The following is a 17,785-nucleotide window of genomic DNA, read 5'->3' on the forward strand; positions in this document are numbered from 1 at the left end:
GACATACAACTGTAGACGTACTAGGAAATTAAATACATATAATGGTATTATAATATGATATTATCGATGTAACGCGAACAAAGTTTAGAAATTAAAATTTGTAAAAAAAAACCACTTTAAAAAAGTCTTGGATGGTTCAATGGTTTACAAATCTGTTGTGTCTATACAGATAATGTCAGATGCATCCGTGTGTGATCGCTTGTATCTCCTCCTCTAAAGCAACGAAACAGCTTTCGTGGTCGTGTTATAACTTGCAGGCGCCTGTAAGTCGTTGTGGTGAATGCGTTAAAGTCGTATAGGTATACTGTACGAATTACGTCATAACAATAATATGTCGCCCTCGCTTCATTTGCATTTCTATCGAAACGGACAGCGAAAGTGCGTGCATACGACCAGACCGTGATCCACATTAAATTATTTATTGTACAATACACGTTTTCTTTGTATTGATTTCAATAATAATGTATACATTCAAGATTTTATATCGATTGATTTTGTTTTATTTTTTTATTGTTCCAGACCGATACGAACGGCCGAACCAGGAGGCAAAGTTTTGTAGATTTTTTGCCATGGAATTCAAGAATCGGTAAGTTCAGGAAAATATTAACAAAACAATATAACAGCGTAATTAAACGGCGAGCGATATTATAAGGTGCCCGTACCTTATTTTTTCCATTCGGGTTGAACAATTGTTCCGGGTTTTTATTGTTTATTTGCGGTCTGGAGAATATTCCGACCGCCGCATCGCATTGTTGTACACATAACAATTATATTTAATCTTTGAAAGTTATGTACTGTACGAGTAGATTAATAATATTAAATTAGTCATCTTAACCGAAAAAAAAAATAAGAAAAATAGCATCCTAAAAGAAACACGACGTGTTTATTATTATTATTATTATTATTATATATACCTGTTATGTTATACGTGCATAATATAGTATATTATTATAATATGTAGAGTAGTATTAATAAATTATAAGATTTCCAAAGACGACCAGCTGCTGGTTTGTTTGAATTTATTATTGAGTACTGACGTTAGTTGGAAAGTTTAAATAGAAAATTAAAACGAGCATTCGAGAAATGCATACGCTTAAAGGTTTCTATCCAGTTCCACGAGTGTCCAACAATATAAAGAGACATTTGGGTTGCATAATAACTAATGCAATTATCCTATTTTAGTTGGCACACGCAGTTTAAATTTCAAACAAAATAAATAATGTAATTATTATCATTTATATACTGTTTGAGTTTAGTTTTTATTTTAACGTACAATTTAAAGCAATTTCTTAAAAGTGATTATTACAAAACATTTCAAGTGCACACCGAAGTCCTATCGACTACTATTGATTTTACAAACATTCGTATAATTGATATTTTATCATTGCTATCATGAAGATGAGGTCAACTAGGTACAAATTAATATTTCGTTTTATGATATAATATTTATCAGGATGTATGAATCATGCCAATCATGGAGACTTATGTATTTAATACTACTGAAATACCAAGAATTTTACGCATATGATATGTATGATAGGCGTACCACTTCATTTTTGAGATAGGTATATAATAAGGCTAGTGTAACCTTAATATACAACTGTGTTAGATTGGAAATTTGAGATTTATGCATGTAAATTATCTGCTTGGTAATAAATAATACAGACGATTTTTGAAGCGACTAATCAACTAATTATTATTATGCAAATCGTTGTGCATACGCATTTAGCGTACGCTCGAATAGAATCGAATAATGCAAACACACAAATACCCACGACTAGTTCATTAATGGATCCTCAAGCATAGTTATTTGGAGGACATACTTAAGTTATAAAATAAAAAATCGTGGTCCTAAATATTTTATAGTCATTTATTTCCGTAGTTTATTAATCGTTTAGCCGTTTAGCGCACAGATGCATTATACAAATTTTAAATCGAGAAAGTAAATTAGAATATTATCTAGTTGTATGGAATGAACGACGTAGATTCCGATGTAGAACCTTCGTTTTAGTAGTTTTTTCTTCTTAAAGACTCATCCGGTGATTTAACTCTTAGATATTAACACATGATCATTTTTTCATACTTCCTAGCTCGTAACCAACGAACCAAACAAATTTAATTACCCGACCTTCGGGTCGAAGATAGCTGCTATTCGTCAGACGAGAAATGAGATTTTCATATTTATAGATTGAAGTATTTTAATGATTTTAGTTTTAAATATTTCAACACAATTCCCGAAATTTAACTTCAATCAAATGTTTTGTTGTACTTTTAATGTATTATGGGCATTAAGTTAATACTTAATGCCCATAATATAACCCACAGTTTAAAATTATACCACTTGTTTTTTATAATTTCAAATTGTTATTTTATAAAATACAATTATTACGGAATTTTTTTACCATTTTACTTTGTATAATGCGAGCGTGATTTCTTTTTAAGATTTAACTTTGTACATTATTTACATAAACGTATTAAACTGATTAGTTGAACATTAGGTGCCAATTATTATTATCTAAACTTAAAAATGTAATTTCCAAAAATGTATAATAATTTTCATGACAGTCACAAAAAGAGAAATAACAGCAGTGAAATTGTTATTTATTTATAATAGAGAAATTCGATTAAAATATCAACGACTACTAAGCATTCCAACATATCAACTAAATTGTTATATAAGGACCAGCTAGTGGTTATTTACTAACTGAAACTGTTTTGATTAATGAATTTCGGTCGAACGTAAAAACAAAACGCGCAAATACATAAAGCACTATTATTAATAATATTATAAACGTGTAATACGAATGTATTATTGTATATTAAATTATATACATACGCCGAGAAGCTTTTATTTGCAATTTTTGCAATTGTCCTACGAAAAAGAAAATCTCGAAACCTCAATTCATCGCAAAGTCGCTTTCATCGAAACCAAAACATTGTGCACAGCCTGCACTATATTATTATGTAGATAGGTATTATAATTGTAGGTATGTACAGTGTTTACGGGTAATAGAATTGTAATGGTATTATATTTTCTTTTCGATGATACTACAGACAGATGCCGAAAGCTCTTTGTGTACCATATTGTGGCGGTGATATCCGTCCGGTTAAATTTCACTCGATACGGACCTAAATTATTATTTCGGACATGTTTCGTACAACGGTTTATTATATAATATTATCGTCCGACGACCGACCGCGAAACGACTGCTGCGGCGACCACTTCACCGCGGAGCATCGCGATAGACGATTTGATAACATTATAATAACTATCGTTTAAATTACCTGCCGATTTATTGACAGAATACGAATTTTTTCACTTCAGATTTAATTTATTTTCAATAAATAAATACACAAAACTACTCGCATCGGCGATCGCCATCGTTCCGCCCTTCCACCCATTACGCACTGTCCAAACGTACAACAAGACGTGTCGTGCGACGCGCCCCTATCGCGCACCGTTCGCCGGACTGTCGGGCTATACACAATAAACCGAACAAACCATTAATATTATGCTAACATTGTTATTATTACCGATATAATAGTCGGTTAATAAAAATATCACGACCAAGTGCGCCCTGTATGCGACGCAGTAAGTCGGTCGCGTAATAATATATAATGTATAACGATATTGCTGTTTTCGGCGCACGACGAACGGTGTCTAAGCACGAGCACGCGGGACGGGCACGATGGGTACTCGACAATATAATTTTATAATTTATAATATTATATTGTTTTTCAACCGGTCCGTTTTCGATTTCACCAGTCGGAAACGTATTTCCGATGTCCGGATGTTATACATAATGTGTGATGTGTTTGGACGACGACGACGACGACGACGGTGATGATGGTACCTCGAGGTCACGTGTGTCCGCGTCTCGAACAATAGATGACCTCACCGCCGCGTTTCCTTCGTCTCCGCGGCGTACGGTGTACGTTATTTGTTATTTTTTACCGGCTGATGGTGGCACGCCGACGTCGACTTTTCACGCGCCGCGCATAAAGCCAATACATCGCGTATACGCACAAGACGTAATAACACGACGTATTTCATTATTTCACGATTTGTGCGCGAAATGGACAAGTTCTACGGCCAAGCCCCTTTGGTACGCGTATTATATGATATTGTGTATTTCGATGTACCCATTATTGGTGTATTAACATATTCCTCGATGTGTCCCGTTTCAAAATAATAACGATGTAAATGATATAAAATATTTCCGCCGGGATTCGCGTACTTACGTTATTTTCGCGTGTTCCACCCTTTCGGTCGGTAATTTTGTTTTTCTCTTTCTTCTATCGCGCGCCAAACGACCTTTACGCCGCTGTCGCCACCGTGGACTTTCACTCGAACCGTTTTCCCGTATGCACGTTGTTGTACGACGACGACGGCGGCGACTCGCGTGATCGTTATCAAGTTTTCAAACAACTCAAAGGTGCGCCACGCACGACAAAAATCACTTACATTGTCGGCGCCCACTAAATAGGTTTTTTTCACTCATCGATTGCGACGGAATGCCCCGTTTCACGATCTTCGTCAAGGACAATGTGAAAACGATTCTCGACAACTCGTCCCGGTGGTGGTTTTAATTTTTTTAATTTTATCAACATTTCAATATTATGATTTATAATATATTATTTAAAGTAAAAACATGACAACAGTTCTGGTTAAAAAAGAAAAAAAATTGTTGGCTTAAGAAACCTAAATTTGTACACATCGCATCGACTGATCTGTATGCACCTGTACATTTAGACACACATAGTTGTATATTCACGATAAACGCGATGATTTGATTTTAAATTTTTCCACACCAAATATTTCGAACAGTGCAGGAAAAACATTAAGAACGTCTTCTAGCCCTATATCTATCTGTCTCTCTACCGGTAATTGGAAACGTGTATCTACATTAAATGATCTATAATTATTTATGTGGTCCAAATGAACTACATAAATCTGACATTTTAAATTATTGCTTTACCAAAAATCAAAAGTTAATTACTATGAGTGTTTGTTCACTTTATTCATAAATGTGTATTCAAATGTACAGAGGTTTTCAATAGTATATTAAATTAGGTATACCATGATAACGAATAATGTTTACAAAAAAAAAATACTATATAGAACAGTTTTCACAATGCATTAAAATCGCGGTTGCTTTGGTTTTCCGCTAGATAGCGGACTATTTAGCATATCAATCGTTACGGAAAATGAACTTATTATTTTGTGGTTTATTTGCATATGTATTTTAAAAAATTTAATTTAAATATAAATGGCTGTAGTATTTTGTGCAACTTAAAATATAAGAATAACGCGTTATAAATTATTGAAAACCACGCAAAACCCCGTTTAGATTACATTTTATTTTTCTATTTTAAATGAAAAATTAGAAATTATCTTGTGTACGTCATATTACTATTGTTTTTCTCGTGTTCACACCTAATGTGTTATTAAATTCATCATAAACAAATAAGTGTTATAGCACACTATTGTGAATATTTCGCTTGTAGCTACTGTTTTCTTAATTATAAAAATATATTTAGATTCAATTTAAAAAATATTATTTACTGTTTCAAAAAAGGATTTGATATTTTTAATCTTAAATATGATTTAGTTTTATTCAAATAAACTAATTTTAATTTTAATTCAGTATTAAAAAAAATTGACAAAGTGGTTTTTTATAATTATAAGATCAGATAAATAATTACAAACATAAACGTTCAAGTAATATCGGTCAAGTATCCACCCTTTCAATTTTCTGTGCTTTGTTCCTACATTTTAGAAAAGTTTCATATTAAAATCATGCACTTATTACTTTGTACAAACATTAAGTTGAATGTAATTATTGTTTAAGATAAAAAAACGGAGCAATAAAACACGCCTTTATTCTTTATAGTTTTATAATTGTATAATGTATTATATATTTACTAATGTGGGTTCAACATTTTAATAATATATATTATGTACTTATTGTACTTAAATTAATATATAGTGGTAAAAATTGGTTATTATTTATTCGCAAAATCTTATTAATGTTAATTAAATCCTCAACAAATTATTTGATGTTTGATTTAAATTATAAACAATAAATACAGAATATTAATTATGAACATAAATATAACTTATATTATACATCTAATGAAGTATTTCGATAATTTAAGTCTTAAACACTATATTGTTCTTAATACCTGCCTTAAAAAATAGGAGATTAAAAATAAAAAACTACATTAGTAAAATGTACACGACTGACTGTATAGATGTTACACACTTACATACCTCTTATTATTTTTCCTATATCACAATATTTAGATTATAGGAAATATTAATATTATAGAGGATTTTCAACGGGTGCTTCGTCATATTTCCCATTACGAAATCGGTTAATACTCTTCGCAATAGCAGTTAAATAACTAATGTTAATATTATAAATATTCGAATTAGACATTTTTTCGCAATGTTCTGCGTATCCGTCAAAATTTCCGCCTCAACACGTTTGAGAAAAAAATAGATAAATAATAAAATATGAATCAGGACAAGGTCACTCGTGGAACTGCAGTTTAATCGACATTTGATTATACCATCCGTTCTCGTGCCTAATCCGGCGGTGCTGTTTCACCGCGCACGGTGTTTCTGGCGGTACAAAAAAAAAAAAAAATAAATAAATAAATAATAATAAAAATATGACATTATGTCCACACAACTGTAGTGTTTGCGCGACCTGTCTGTACGTCTGTGTTGTCATTATTGTGTTTTCCGCAGGTACAGCCGACTCTCAAGTCTCCGGTGGCACGATGGTCACGGGTGCCCAGAGTGTGGCGCTTCAAAACGTAGCCGACGTTTGTCTGACCAGCATACCTTGCAACCCTCGGGCTCGTTACAGGAGCTTCGACGGTAGTTGCAACAACTTACAACAACCGGGCTGGGGCTCGGTGAACACGGCGTTGGTCAGGTTGTTACCAGCTGCTTACCAAGACGGTGAGTAAAACGTTGCTTTTCATAAATTGATTGTATTGTGGGAGAGCCTATGCAATTGGTATAATAATAATATATAAATAATATATTATATATGTTATTATTTCTTATGCGTATTATACATCTTATACACTGAATACTCAATTATTACAGTTTTAATATCATTCGATTAAATTCAAATTTTTTTTTCTAGGTCTTTGTAGAATATTTATTACAATATTAATTAATACCTACCTATATTGACATTTAAAATCAACAAACAGTTATTATTTTTTAGTTTCATCTATGTTTACCTTTATAACCGTACCTACCTATTTAATTAACTTTCTACTGTAATGTTTATATCTGAATGTTTCATTTCTTACATATTATTACATATTAAATGATAATCAAACAGATTTTAAATTAAAAACTTTTCATGGTATAATAGCTATCAGTCTATAACGACGCATAGGTACTGCATACATTACGAGAATATTATACATTATGCACGTTCGAACATTTAGATGACATAATAGCTATAATATTATGTACCTATTAATTATTATAAAACACGTTTTAGACAATATTTATATAGATCTGAACGGGTCTGCTCTTATTTTCATTTTACATGATAATTATAGACTGAATCAGTTTCGCCAAGGTTATATACCTACCTACTTATGTAAGTGTATATACTATATACTTACATTATAAAAATATAAATCGATACACTGGTAAACAGTGTGCTATAATTAATTTAAAACGGTATTTCAATATAAGGTGTTCGTTTAGCGATTAATGCGCATCAAAAAATCATTTCATAGACGTTATATCATTATTATCAGTAATTATTATTATCATAATATGATTTAGTTCGACCAAAACAAGGTGAACCTCTTGAACACTTTTAGTTTTCGTAAGTTACTGCTAAAGTAAGATGCGCAATATTATTTTTCCAGTAAATCTACTATTTCTACAAACTCGAAATGACAAATGAAATAGGTATAGATTGCCTACACTTTTATTTACACGTTATTGATATGACGTTGTGAAATGTATATAAAATGTAATGTAATATATATATATATATATACATATACATATAATATTATGTTGTGTATATATAATTATACGTTAAACTTATACAATATACAAACATATATTTCATTATGAAATCCTTAAGCTTTTATATTATCTCCTCTACCTATTTCACGTTCTCGGTAATTAACGACTCTCGAGCTTTTTTTTACGTCACGGCAGGATCTTTGTTGAAGGGATGTAACCATGGTTACTTCCTTCGTTCGAATAGTCTGTATATTATACAGTGTTTCTATAATTTATTATTATAAATTATAAGCTACTACAGAACATACAAAAATTACAGACATTTTTAGACTTGAAGAGAATCGATTTTCTTCAAAATCTGAGTTTTGTATGTAAATTGTATTAACTCAGTAACTATATTCTAAAATAATATTGTCTATCGCAGCTAGGATTACAATATTATCATATACCATAATGTTCTATTTAAAGCTATTGTAATATAACAATTATTATAACGTGCCTATAATATAATTATATACATTAGGAACGACTTTATATCATACTTTATTATTAATTAATCGTACAAATTAATTATTAATTATCCAAATATTATGGTTTCTGACCACCGTAACGAATTATCGAATACTAATTGACGTAATTTAATAAAAAGTTATAACTTAGAAACTAGTTTTATTTTAGCTATAATCGCCTCGAGACATCCGGAAATCCGAAGCACTTAGTGTCGATGACTATACATTCGTGTTTTCACATAGGCTCATATATGCAGAAAACATTTTTACTTTCTTTTCGAAACCGGTATCATAGTTCCGAAATATGCCGGACCTTAGTCGAAACTTTTAGTTTTATTTATTATATCCGGAAAACAAATACGGTTAGTAAATATAGTAACCCATAACGGTTGTTGATGTCGAAATGAATTAAAACGTGTGTTATTCCGCGTATACCTACCTAATTTATTGACTTTTTATTATAACTGAAAGTTGAGTTTCATAATTTTAATTTCATTGTTAGCAAGTGTGTATAATGACAAATTGACTATTTAATTTATATCGTATATTTGTGTGTATTGGGCGCGTGTCTTTTATATTAGTCCATTAAGAATTGTGTCGAAGAACAATTATAATATAATACCATCGGCCCTTGTAATGAACGATGCAAATACAATTTAGGCGTATATGCATCCGTACATAATTACAATAATTACGACTGTTGTGTGTTTGCTTTAGGTGAGAGCAGACCGAGATTGACCTCATTCGGCCGGGTACTTCCCAGTGCTAGACTGATCCGTACGACACTGTTCCCGGAGAGGAACGTGCCTGACATACGATTTACGCTTGCCGTTATGCAGTGGGCGCAAGTCGTTGCACATGACGTCACTCTACTCACAGAGAAATCCGGTAAGTCGATGTGAAAAATATAGTATAATACGTAGCAAATTGCAAGTATCTATTATATGCACGTGCACAGGGTGTGTTTATGTAAAACATCATTTGTAAAACGCTTAACAAATTTAAACGATCAAACAGTCATTATTTTGCGTTTATTCTCGAGACTGACGTTGTCTGACTACCTATAAAATATATTTTGTAATATTAAAGTTTTACAACTTTTTTTTAATTTAATGATCTCGAGATGATGTTGAAATTAAAAAAAAAAAAAAAACTAATTGTTGTAATAATCGTGGATTAATTACGTGTAGAAGATTTTAATCGATCGCACAATCTTTGAAATTACATTAAACTGACACATAAATAAAAAACACATATATTCCACATTGAATAGTTTGTACTGATGTGTAGAAAATAGTTTATAAAAAACATTATGCCACACCCGTTGCCACGTGAATTGTTAAAGTCGAAACGAGATATTGATATTTTATGTATTCTGAAAGAAAGTAAAAATCGAATAGCAAAGAATAGAAAATATAACATCGGATATACTGTGCGTATGCGTGTCGATAATGCGACGATTTGTCGTTGTACTATGTGTATACGTGTTCATGTGCTGCAGCAGACAATAATTTATGTTTGAATTTTGAAAAAAAAAATAAGGTATAACTCATACCCGATTTATAAATATATAGTTTGATGGATAATCGTTGTATGTTTATTTCGTGTTATGTTGTTGTGTATAATATATTATATTATACGTCAAACGTCTCATTCTATGCTCAAATTCGCGTAATGTAAAATTGTATTATTTTTTTTTTTTTAAAGCGCCGCAATTAAAACTATCATAATAATATTATAGACTCATAACAGGCAACGATAATACAACACCGATGATGCATCTATATAATTATATCGAGTATGTAGATTTTTTATTTATTGTTTTATTTTTAAGTGAAACATCTTTAAAATTATTCTTGGAAAGAATTTATGCATAATCGAGTTTAAAATGTAATATTACGTGATAGCACGCTTTGTCTATTATATATCTAAGTGGCTCATATAATACTAATGTACGGCCAACATTAAGTGCACACTCTTCATGATAAAAGTAAATCATCAAGTTAATGTCTATGTCTATGATCATTCCTGCTCAGAAAAATATTAATTGTTGTAGGTGTTATGTTTTTGATTGTTTTGTGTATAGATAGCAACAGTAATTAAAAAGTTAATTATTTATCAGACGAATAAAAAAAGTATAAAAATTAATTTTTATATGAATTTATACAATACTAATTTATTTTACAGTTATTTTTTTTTATTATTAAGGCTCTGATTGCTTTAAATACAAATGTTTACTATATGTATAAATTCCAGATTCGTTTTTATACTTAAGTATTTTTTTTTAATTATTTCAAAGGAAATCGCACAAATAAGACATAACGTGCCTACATCTTACACTGTACAATAATAACATACTTCTTACTATATAATATATACGTATCATATTATGATATGAGATAGATACATAATATGGTACCTATGTGTACCACACACTAAACATATATTTCACACAATATGTTTAAAAACAGATTTATGAACAGTTGAACCTTCGAACAACAGTCGTGGAAATCAAAATTTAGTAAGTCCACGAAATGTCGTAATCAAAATTTCGTTGACCTCTCGAAGAACAACGAATATAAAACGTGAAATTACATTTTCAGTAAGACAAATATAATTGTATAATGTTATTGTGTAATTGAATATTTTCCGGCACAAATACTGCTACACGACAACCAGTGATCTCGCGGGGATTTCGTGCACAGGGCTCCCTGAATTACGTATATAACGGGTGTACAACGTGATTTTTACACGTATGGAATTGGTGCACGTAACGAGGCCGTGGACTTGACACAGTTTCGGTCACGGTTGTATAATATAGAGGTATGCGCACCACTATCATGGCAAACCGTACACTTAAGGGGATCGAAAGCACAGATCTGCCGCCTCTGTGTACATAACATAATAACTAATAACTAATGATTGCACATGTGATTATTATTAATGTGTTATTAAGGTATAAATATTTCCAACGGACCGCTAACGATCTGACGGTGCTGCGATAACAATTCTCGTAACATAATTGAATTCATCCGATTTTAATGGCCATATAGCTTGAACAAAATCGAAAACGCGGGAATTTCGATCTCAATTTATTATATATTAGTGTAGACTTTATGGCGATGGCGCACTCAAATAGCGTTATGTTTACAAAATCGATTAGATCCGAACGAGGTTCGTTGAAAATAGCGCCCGTCCAGATATCAATCCTGCGAATTGTAGCGTATGCACCTGTGGAGACTGTAATCCACTCGAGAAAAGCGAGAACGGTACACGCACCAATTTAATATCTCCGTCTTGAAAATGCATGTCATGGCAAATGTTCAGTAGAACCTATTAATTTTTGTTTGTTTCATTATTAGAGTGAATTTACGTAACATTAGATTTAAAATTAGGGACATTTTATTTTGTGTTCTAAGGTTGGTTTTTTTCCCGATATTTCTCTTATTCTTGTGTCAACATGTATAGCTGATATAACGTTTTAAAAAAAAATGAATACAAAAGTTCCGAATCATACGATTGCGGTCGCAATGTTCAATACCTATTACGACAAGTTTCAGATTAAAATAGTTATTTTTGTCAACAAATATTTTCAATTTACGTTATTCGTTTATTATATTCGAAAAAAACTCGCATCCTCCTAAATTCGGCGACTGCGACATTCACGATAATATATTAAATATATATAATACCATTAACCTATCATTATTCCGTGTTAATATCATTTTTTGCATTAGTGCATTAATCGGAATAATTAATAGCCGTTGGCAATTAGAGCAGTCGACAAGCTACACGACGACGAGTTGGGACGATCAGGGAAACAACGCGTCTGATGTGTACGTACATAGTGCGTGCGGTCGTTACGCGTGATGTAAACACACAGAACAGTACAGACGAACGCGATCATTACAATAAAAATAATATTATCGTTTAATTAATTTACCGGCGTACGTCTTCCTCATGCGCGTTAGGTATGTAATATTATAATGTGTACTTGCGGACAAGTCGGGACATGAAGAGTGTGTTATTATTATGTTATAAACGCATCGCGGGCATAATGAGACGTGTTAAAACAAATACCGTCGAGGTCTGCGGGATGCGTGAGTGCGTGCGTGCGCGCATACGGTGCTACACTATATTATTATATATTTTGTTTTTTTTTTTTTCGGTCGTGCGATCGAAAGCGTCTTTAATTAATCGGACGCGACGCGATCCGAGGCCGCGGCAGAACGCGCGGGCTACCCCGTGCAGAAGCTGCATTCCGGTCTTCGCCGTTTAGGACAGGCAACCGCCGCCGTTCGAGGTCGCTATCCGCGCGTTTTCCCCGCGAGACGATAATAAAATCATTATAATATTATATGTTATTATCAACATCGTCATCATCGCATTCGTAATAACATAACATTATTAGCATTATAACGTGCAAGTACATTATATTATACAGGGCGATTCGCCGAGCATGCTCACAGCCCCCATAATTTCGTTTAATGATGAATTTATTCATACTTAAATACCATATTATTTTAAAATTCTTGAGATTTTTTTCATACTGCGAGTGTCATATTATTATGGTGATGCAAACTTCTTTTTTTCATTTCAACTTCTTTTGATGTAGCTTGGAGTAAATATTCAGTTATTGAAATGTTTATATCAAAGTTATCTTTAGTACACAAGTTAAGTAACTCAAAAGCTATTCGTTTTAATTTTGGTTTTGAAATGTCGAAATTCTCAGAAAAATTATCTGCTAAATAATTTATAGTAGAGGGTTATCATTTTAAAAACGGAAGTTTTTTTGTAGTTCAAAAAATCTCTAGAATTTGAAAAATGACTATGGTTTTGAGTAAATTTAAAAATGTTGAATGACTACATTACCAAGGGTTAGGGGGATGAGCATGCTTTGTGAATCATCCTTGATATACATACATGCATGCATAACTATAATGTTATTATAGTAATGTTGTACAAGAATTATGGCAATTTCTGGATCGATATATATTCGTTGATCTACATACCTAAAATTAAAATAGTGGTGACAGATGTTCTGTCTAATTGTGTGTATAGTTTTAGAGTTAAGAGTGTCTGTGGAAAACAAAATACTTTTAAAATCACAAGAGTGTAACGGGCAAACGATTAATTGTCTTGTACTTTTTACTCTTAAGTCAAAATGAATATTTAAACTAAAATTGAGATATTGTTATAATATTAAATCTGTAGATCTTTTTGTTTGAAATCAATATATTGTTGAATACCTACTACAATATAGGCTATAGAGCAAAGACATTATTAATGATTATCAATTGTTACTAACGATATGCAAATAATATGCACGTTACGCTCTAACAATTTTTTTTATGAAAAAATGTTTATGTATTTAATCTATTTCATATTAGAGTACATACTTTAAATCAATTTGCTTTTGATCAAAGCCGTGACTCATCGTCGTGATACCGCACATCATACCATTTTTAGCGAGTGCAATACAAATTATACGTCTTGAGATAAATATTCAATACTCAGTCCATACATCAAATACGATGCCGAAAAAGAAAAATAAGTTTGATACATTTTGAAATGTATACGATTATAGGAAGCATAATTTCGGAAATCATTTATTTTGTCGGACTAGTGGAATATTTTGTATGAACGGGGAATGGGGATTATACATATATTATGTAGTATATTATACTATAGTATTAAATTATGGGTAATGGGTATACTGTTATTATTATTATCGCCATAGGCGGCACATTATATCTGTGTATAATAGATCGCGAAAAAAAAGGATGCGGTTAATTTTATCACGACGCGTGTGTTTGGTGGCCTTATCCGACCACACGAATCGTTGCGTTCTTTATATACTGCAGCGGTGATTTAAACGTATGTTATAATACCAATAACGTAGTATCATACAACCAGTGCACTGCAGCATAGTCTTTAGAACGAATTTGTTCATTATGCAGAATTACTTCGTCCACGAAAATGCAATTTTAAAAGTTTTTAACGTTCAAAATGAAAAATAAATATTGTGTCAGTGTGCTATGACCGTGGTAATATTATCTATTATCATTCGTATAACATAATATATATATAGAGTAGTAAGGACGTACTGTTTCGTAATATAACCGTGTTCGATATTATAACATAAATGGCTTGATGTTTTTAAGAGTTTGCATAAAAACGTTAGGAAAGCAATTCAGTCGAGCAAGCAACTTGAAAAAATAAATAATATTCATAGTGTAATTAATAAATAATTAATTGAAGAATGTAGTGTGTCGCCGGATACACTATATTTAATGGTTTTTTTTTTTACAGCTCTATAGTCAAGTATTCTATAACTTTTCTATAGTCAATTTTAAACGTATATCTACGTAGGTATACTGTAAATCGCATTGTACTCGTATATCGATTATGACGATCACAATTGATTACTTTACATAGAGTTTTTATCTTATTTGCTAATAATATATAATATTTTAGGCGTATAGAATATAGTCTGTAAGACTGTTTTTTTTTTATCATTAACAATTGTTATATAATAATCATATAAGCACAATAATCCAAAACGAATATTACGATTTTGTAAAAAATTAAACAACACAAATTCTGTAAAATCAAAAAAGGGGGCGTACTTATGTGTATGAATTAAACATAATTATTTGTTTTGAAATTGATACATTAACATTTTAAAATAGTTGTGTATGTCACAGACATAATTTTGTTCTTTGCATTTGATCATTTGTTGATTTTAATTATATTTATTTACATTATGTACAACAATTTGATACCATTATAAAGTTCACGTGAAATATATTAAAAATATTTAAATGATATACAATTATGCAGATGCACGAATTGCCCTAATCTTACAGATAATATATTCTTAGGTACAATATTATATAATTTGTATTATCCCTGTTGTCGGTATTTTAGAAACTCAACAAAACGATTACAATATCTTCAACGGAAATGACAGTGTTCTTTTTCTGTAATGACTGTGGCTATAGTGAATTTTTCTTTTATTTCATACTTTCAACTCAAATAATAGACGGAAAAATCTTAGTAAACGTTAAAAAATATATGTCTGATAAAAATCTTTTATTGAAAAATGTCTTTTCACCATTATGTGAAGCACTTAATACTCCACTTTCGTGCTATAATTCTATTTTCCATAGCGATAAAGATAAATATAATCTCAATATTTTTAAGAGGTTAAATGGTAATATTTTGACAATCTTAATTGTATTGCTCTTATCATTCACGTACTTAAGATATTTTAAACTGAATTATTTTCTATCAAAATAAAAAAGTTAGCTAGGTATATGTTTATTTATTTACTCGTAATATATGTAAAAACAATTAAAAACGCATTAGAATGGAGTTTATTTCCTTCAATATAAATGTATAATACAAAAATAGAAATTAAAATCGAATTAATGTTATAATAATATCACGTACTTATAATTTCAATAAGTACTTATGTAGCGAATCGACAAATATGACAGTAAGATTACACGTCGTATTATTTTTTTAACAACTACACCTTATTAACAATTATAAAACCTTATTTATTTTTAAATCCCGACTTTATAAGTACTCATCTCTGTATATAATATATATATATATATATATATATATATTGTAATAACTGTAAACGGGAATTTTGTTCAATTATTACATATGTACATATTATAAGCGTTAGCTATACGTATAAAACGACTTTTAAATGTATCTTCTAAAGTTTACCATAACGAACTGCTGATTGTATAGTATCAATGATTTAACGTTATTGTTACATACAAATAAACATTTAATCGGTTACGAAATGTTTTCACTGACATAAACGATTATTGTTTTATTCCTTTCACACGGTTGATGTCCGCGGCGCGACGACGAGTTGATCGTTGTAACATTAATCTGATTGACGTTTAACACGACATGTATCGCATTTATTACGATATGCTATTTTTTAGGAACTGTATATAATGATATATGGTTATTATATATATATATACATATATACATGCATTAACCGTATTGTAAATAGACGTTTAATCGGATTACGTAATCGCGGGTACGACTGTCCAGTGGCTTTCGCCCGGTGCAGCTTATACAACAACAATGATAATTATGGCGAGTGTATATATCAATATCGAATTAAATTCATTATTAAATTCATGTAAGTAGATATCATAACAATATGGGCGATGATTGAACACGCGTCCGTTCGAAACGGGATTTAGTAACAGTAGGTAGTCGAATATCGTTCAGCCCTCTGGCGAGTCGTTTTTTATCGCCAACGCGGCTCGTACAAAACCGTTACAGCACAATATTATTATTATCGAACAAATCAAACTGGCGGACATCAATAATTATTACGATATAGTGGTAATAGCTTTGGGTATATAATATTTAAAACTCAATGGTAATAGGCAATATAATATTTATTGTGATGCGCATGATATACGACGACGACGCTGTATTATTGTATGTAATGATTCGAATAGGTGTACGCCAACCGGCTGGCGGCTATAGTAGGTGCTAATAACTGCCATCCCAATCACTATGGAGTACAATATTATAATAAATATTTTTACTGCCTATCATCGTAGAGTCGCGCAAATTATCATCTCATTCCGAAATTCCCCTGCGATACACTATGATAATAGTATTTTATTCACCAATCAACGGTCTATCATTGTAAATAACATTACCACGTGTACGATAAACTATTTATTACATATTATTGTGGTTTTAGTGTCGCTAGTAAATACTAATAATAACCATCGGTCACCGCGTTATTACTCCTATATGGGTTCCTGTTGCAGTAAGCAGTATGCGTGTTCTGCGTAAAGTTTTTTTTTTTTTTTTTTATTAAATCTCGCGGACGATCGCAGCGCGAATGAATACGAGCAAAACGTTTTCTACGCGTTTGATAAATTATTGTTGTTTACAAGTGGCGCGATTCTAATGTTATGTCAGATAATTAACGGTGAATATTCACCATCGCGCGTCGTACTACGATAATGAGTGTGCGGAAACAATTCACGTTATCGCGCAGGTTTTGAATACATTTTTACGTAACCAATTATTTCGACTGGCGGAAAACGTAATGAGCCGACGGCGGAAAGCGCTCGGAAAAAAACAAAACAAACACTGCATTTTCGGATTAATATTTTCATCCGTTCTACGGGATTTCAGTGTTGTTATAATAATAATTAATTGTCATTGCCGTCGTCGTCGTCACACTATTCGCAGTCAC

General features: G+C 31.5%; 1 protein-coding gene across 2 annotated transcripts in view; it reads left to right on the top strand.

Annotated features, from left to right (window-relative positions):
* The window catches only part of LOC113549090 (peroxidase-like), a 43,185-nt gene that overhangs the window by 13,963 nt on the left and 11,437 nt on the right, over positions 1-17,785 (top strand). For both annotated transcript variants that reach the window (XM_026950247.1, XM_026950246.1), the window contains 3 exons: positions 520-586; positions 6,758-6,973; positions 9,244-9,414. In XM_026950247.1, the coding sequence (XP_026806048.1) occupies positions 520-586; positions 6,758-6,973; positions 9,244-9,414 (454 nt within the window). The remainder of the gene's footprint in view (positions 1-519; positions 587-6,757; positions 6,974-9,243; positions 9,415-17,785) is intronic.

This window comes from Rhopalosiphum maidis, chromosome 4 (genome assembly GCF_003676215.2).
Source record: "Rhopalosiphum maidis isolate BTI-1 chromosome 4, ASM367621v3, whole genome shotgun sequence".
Classification (NCBI taxonomy): Eukaryota; Metazoa; Arthropoda; class Insecta; order Hemiptera; family Aphididae; genus Rhopalosiphum; species Rhopalosiphum maidis.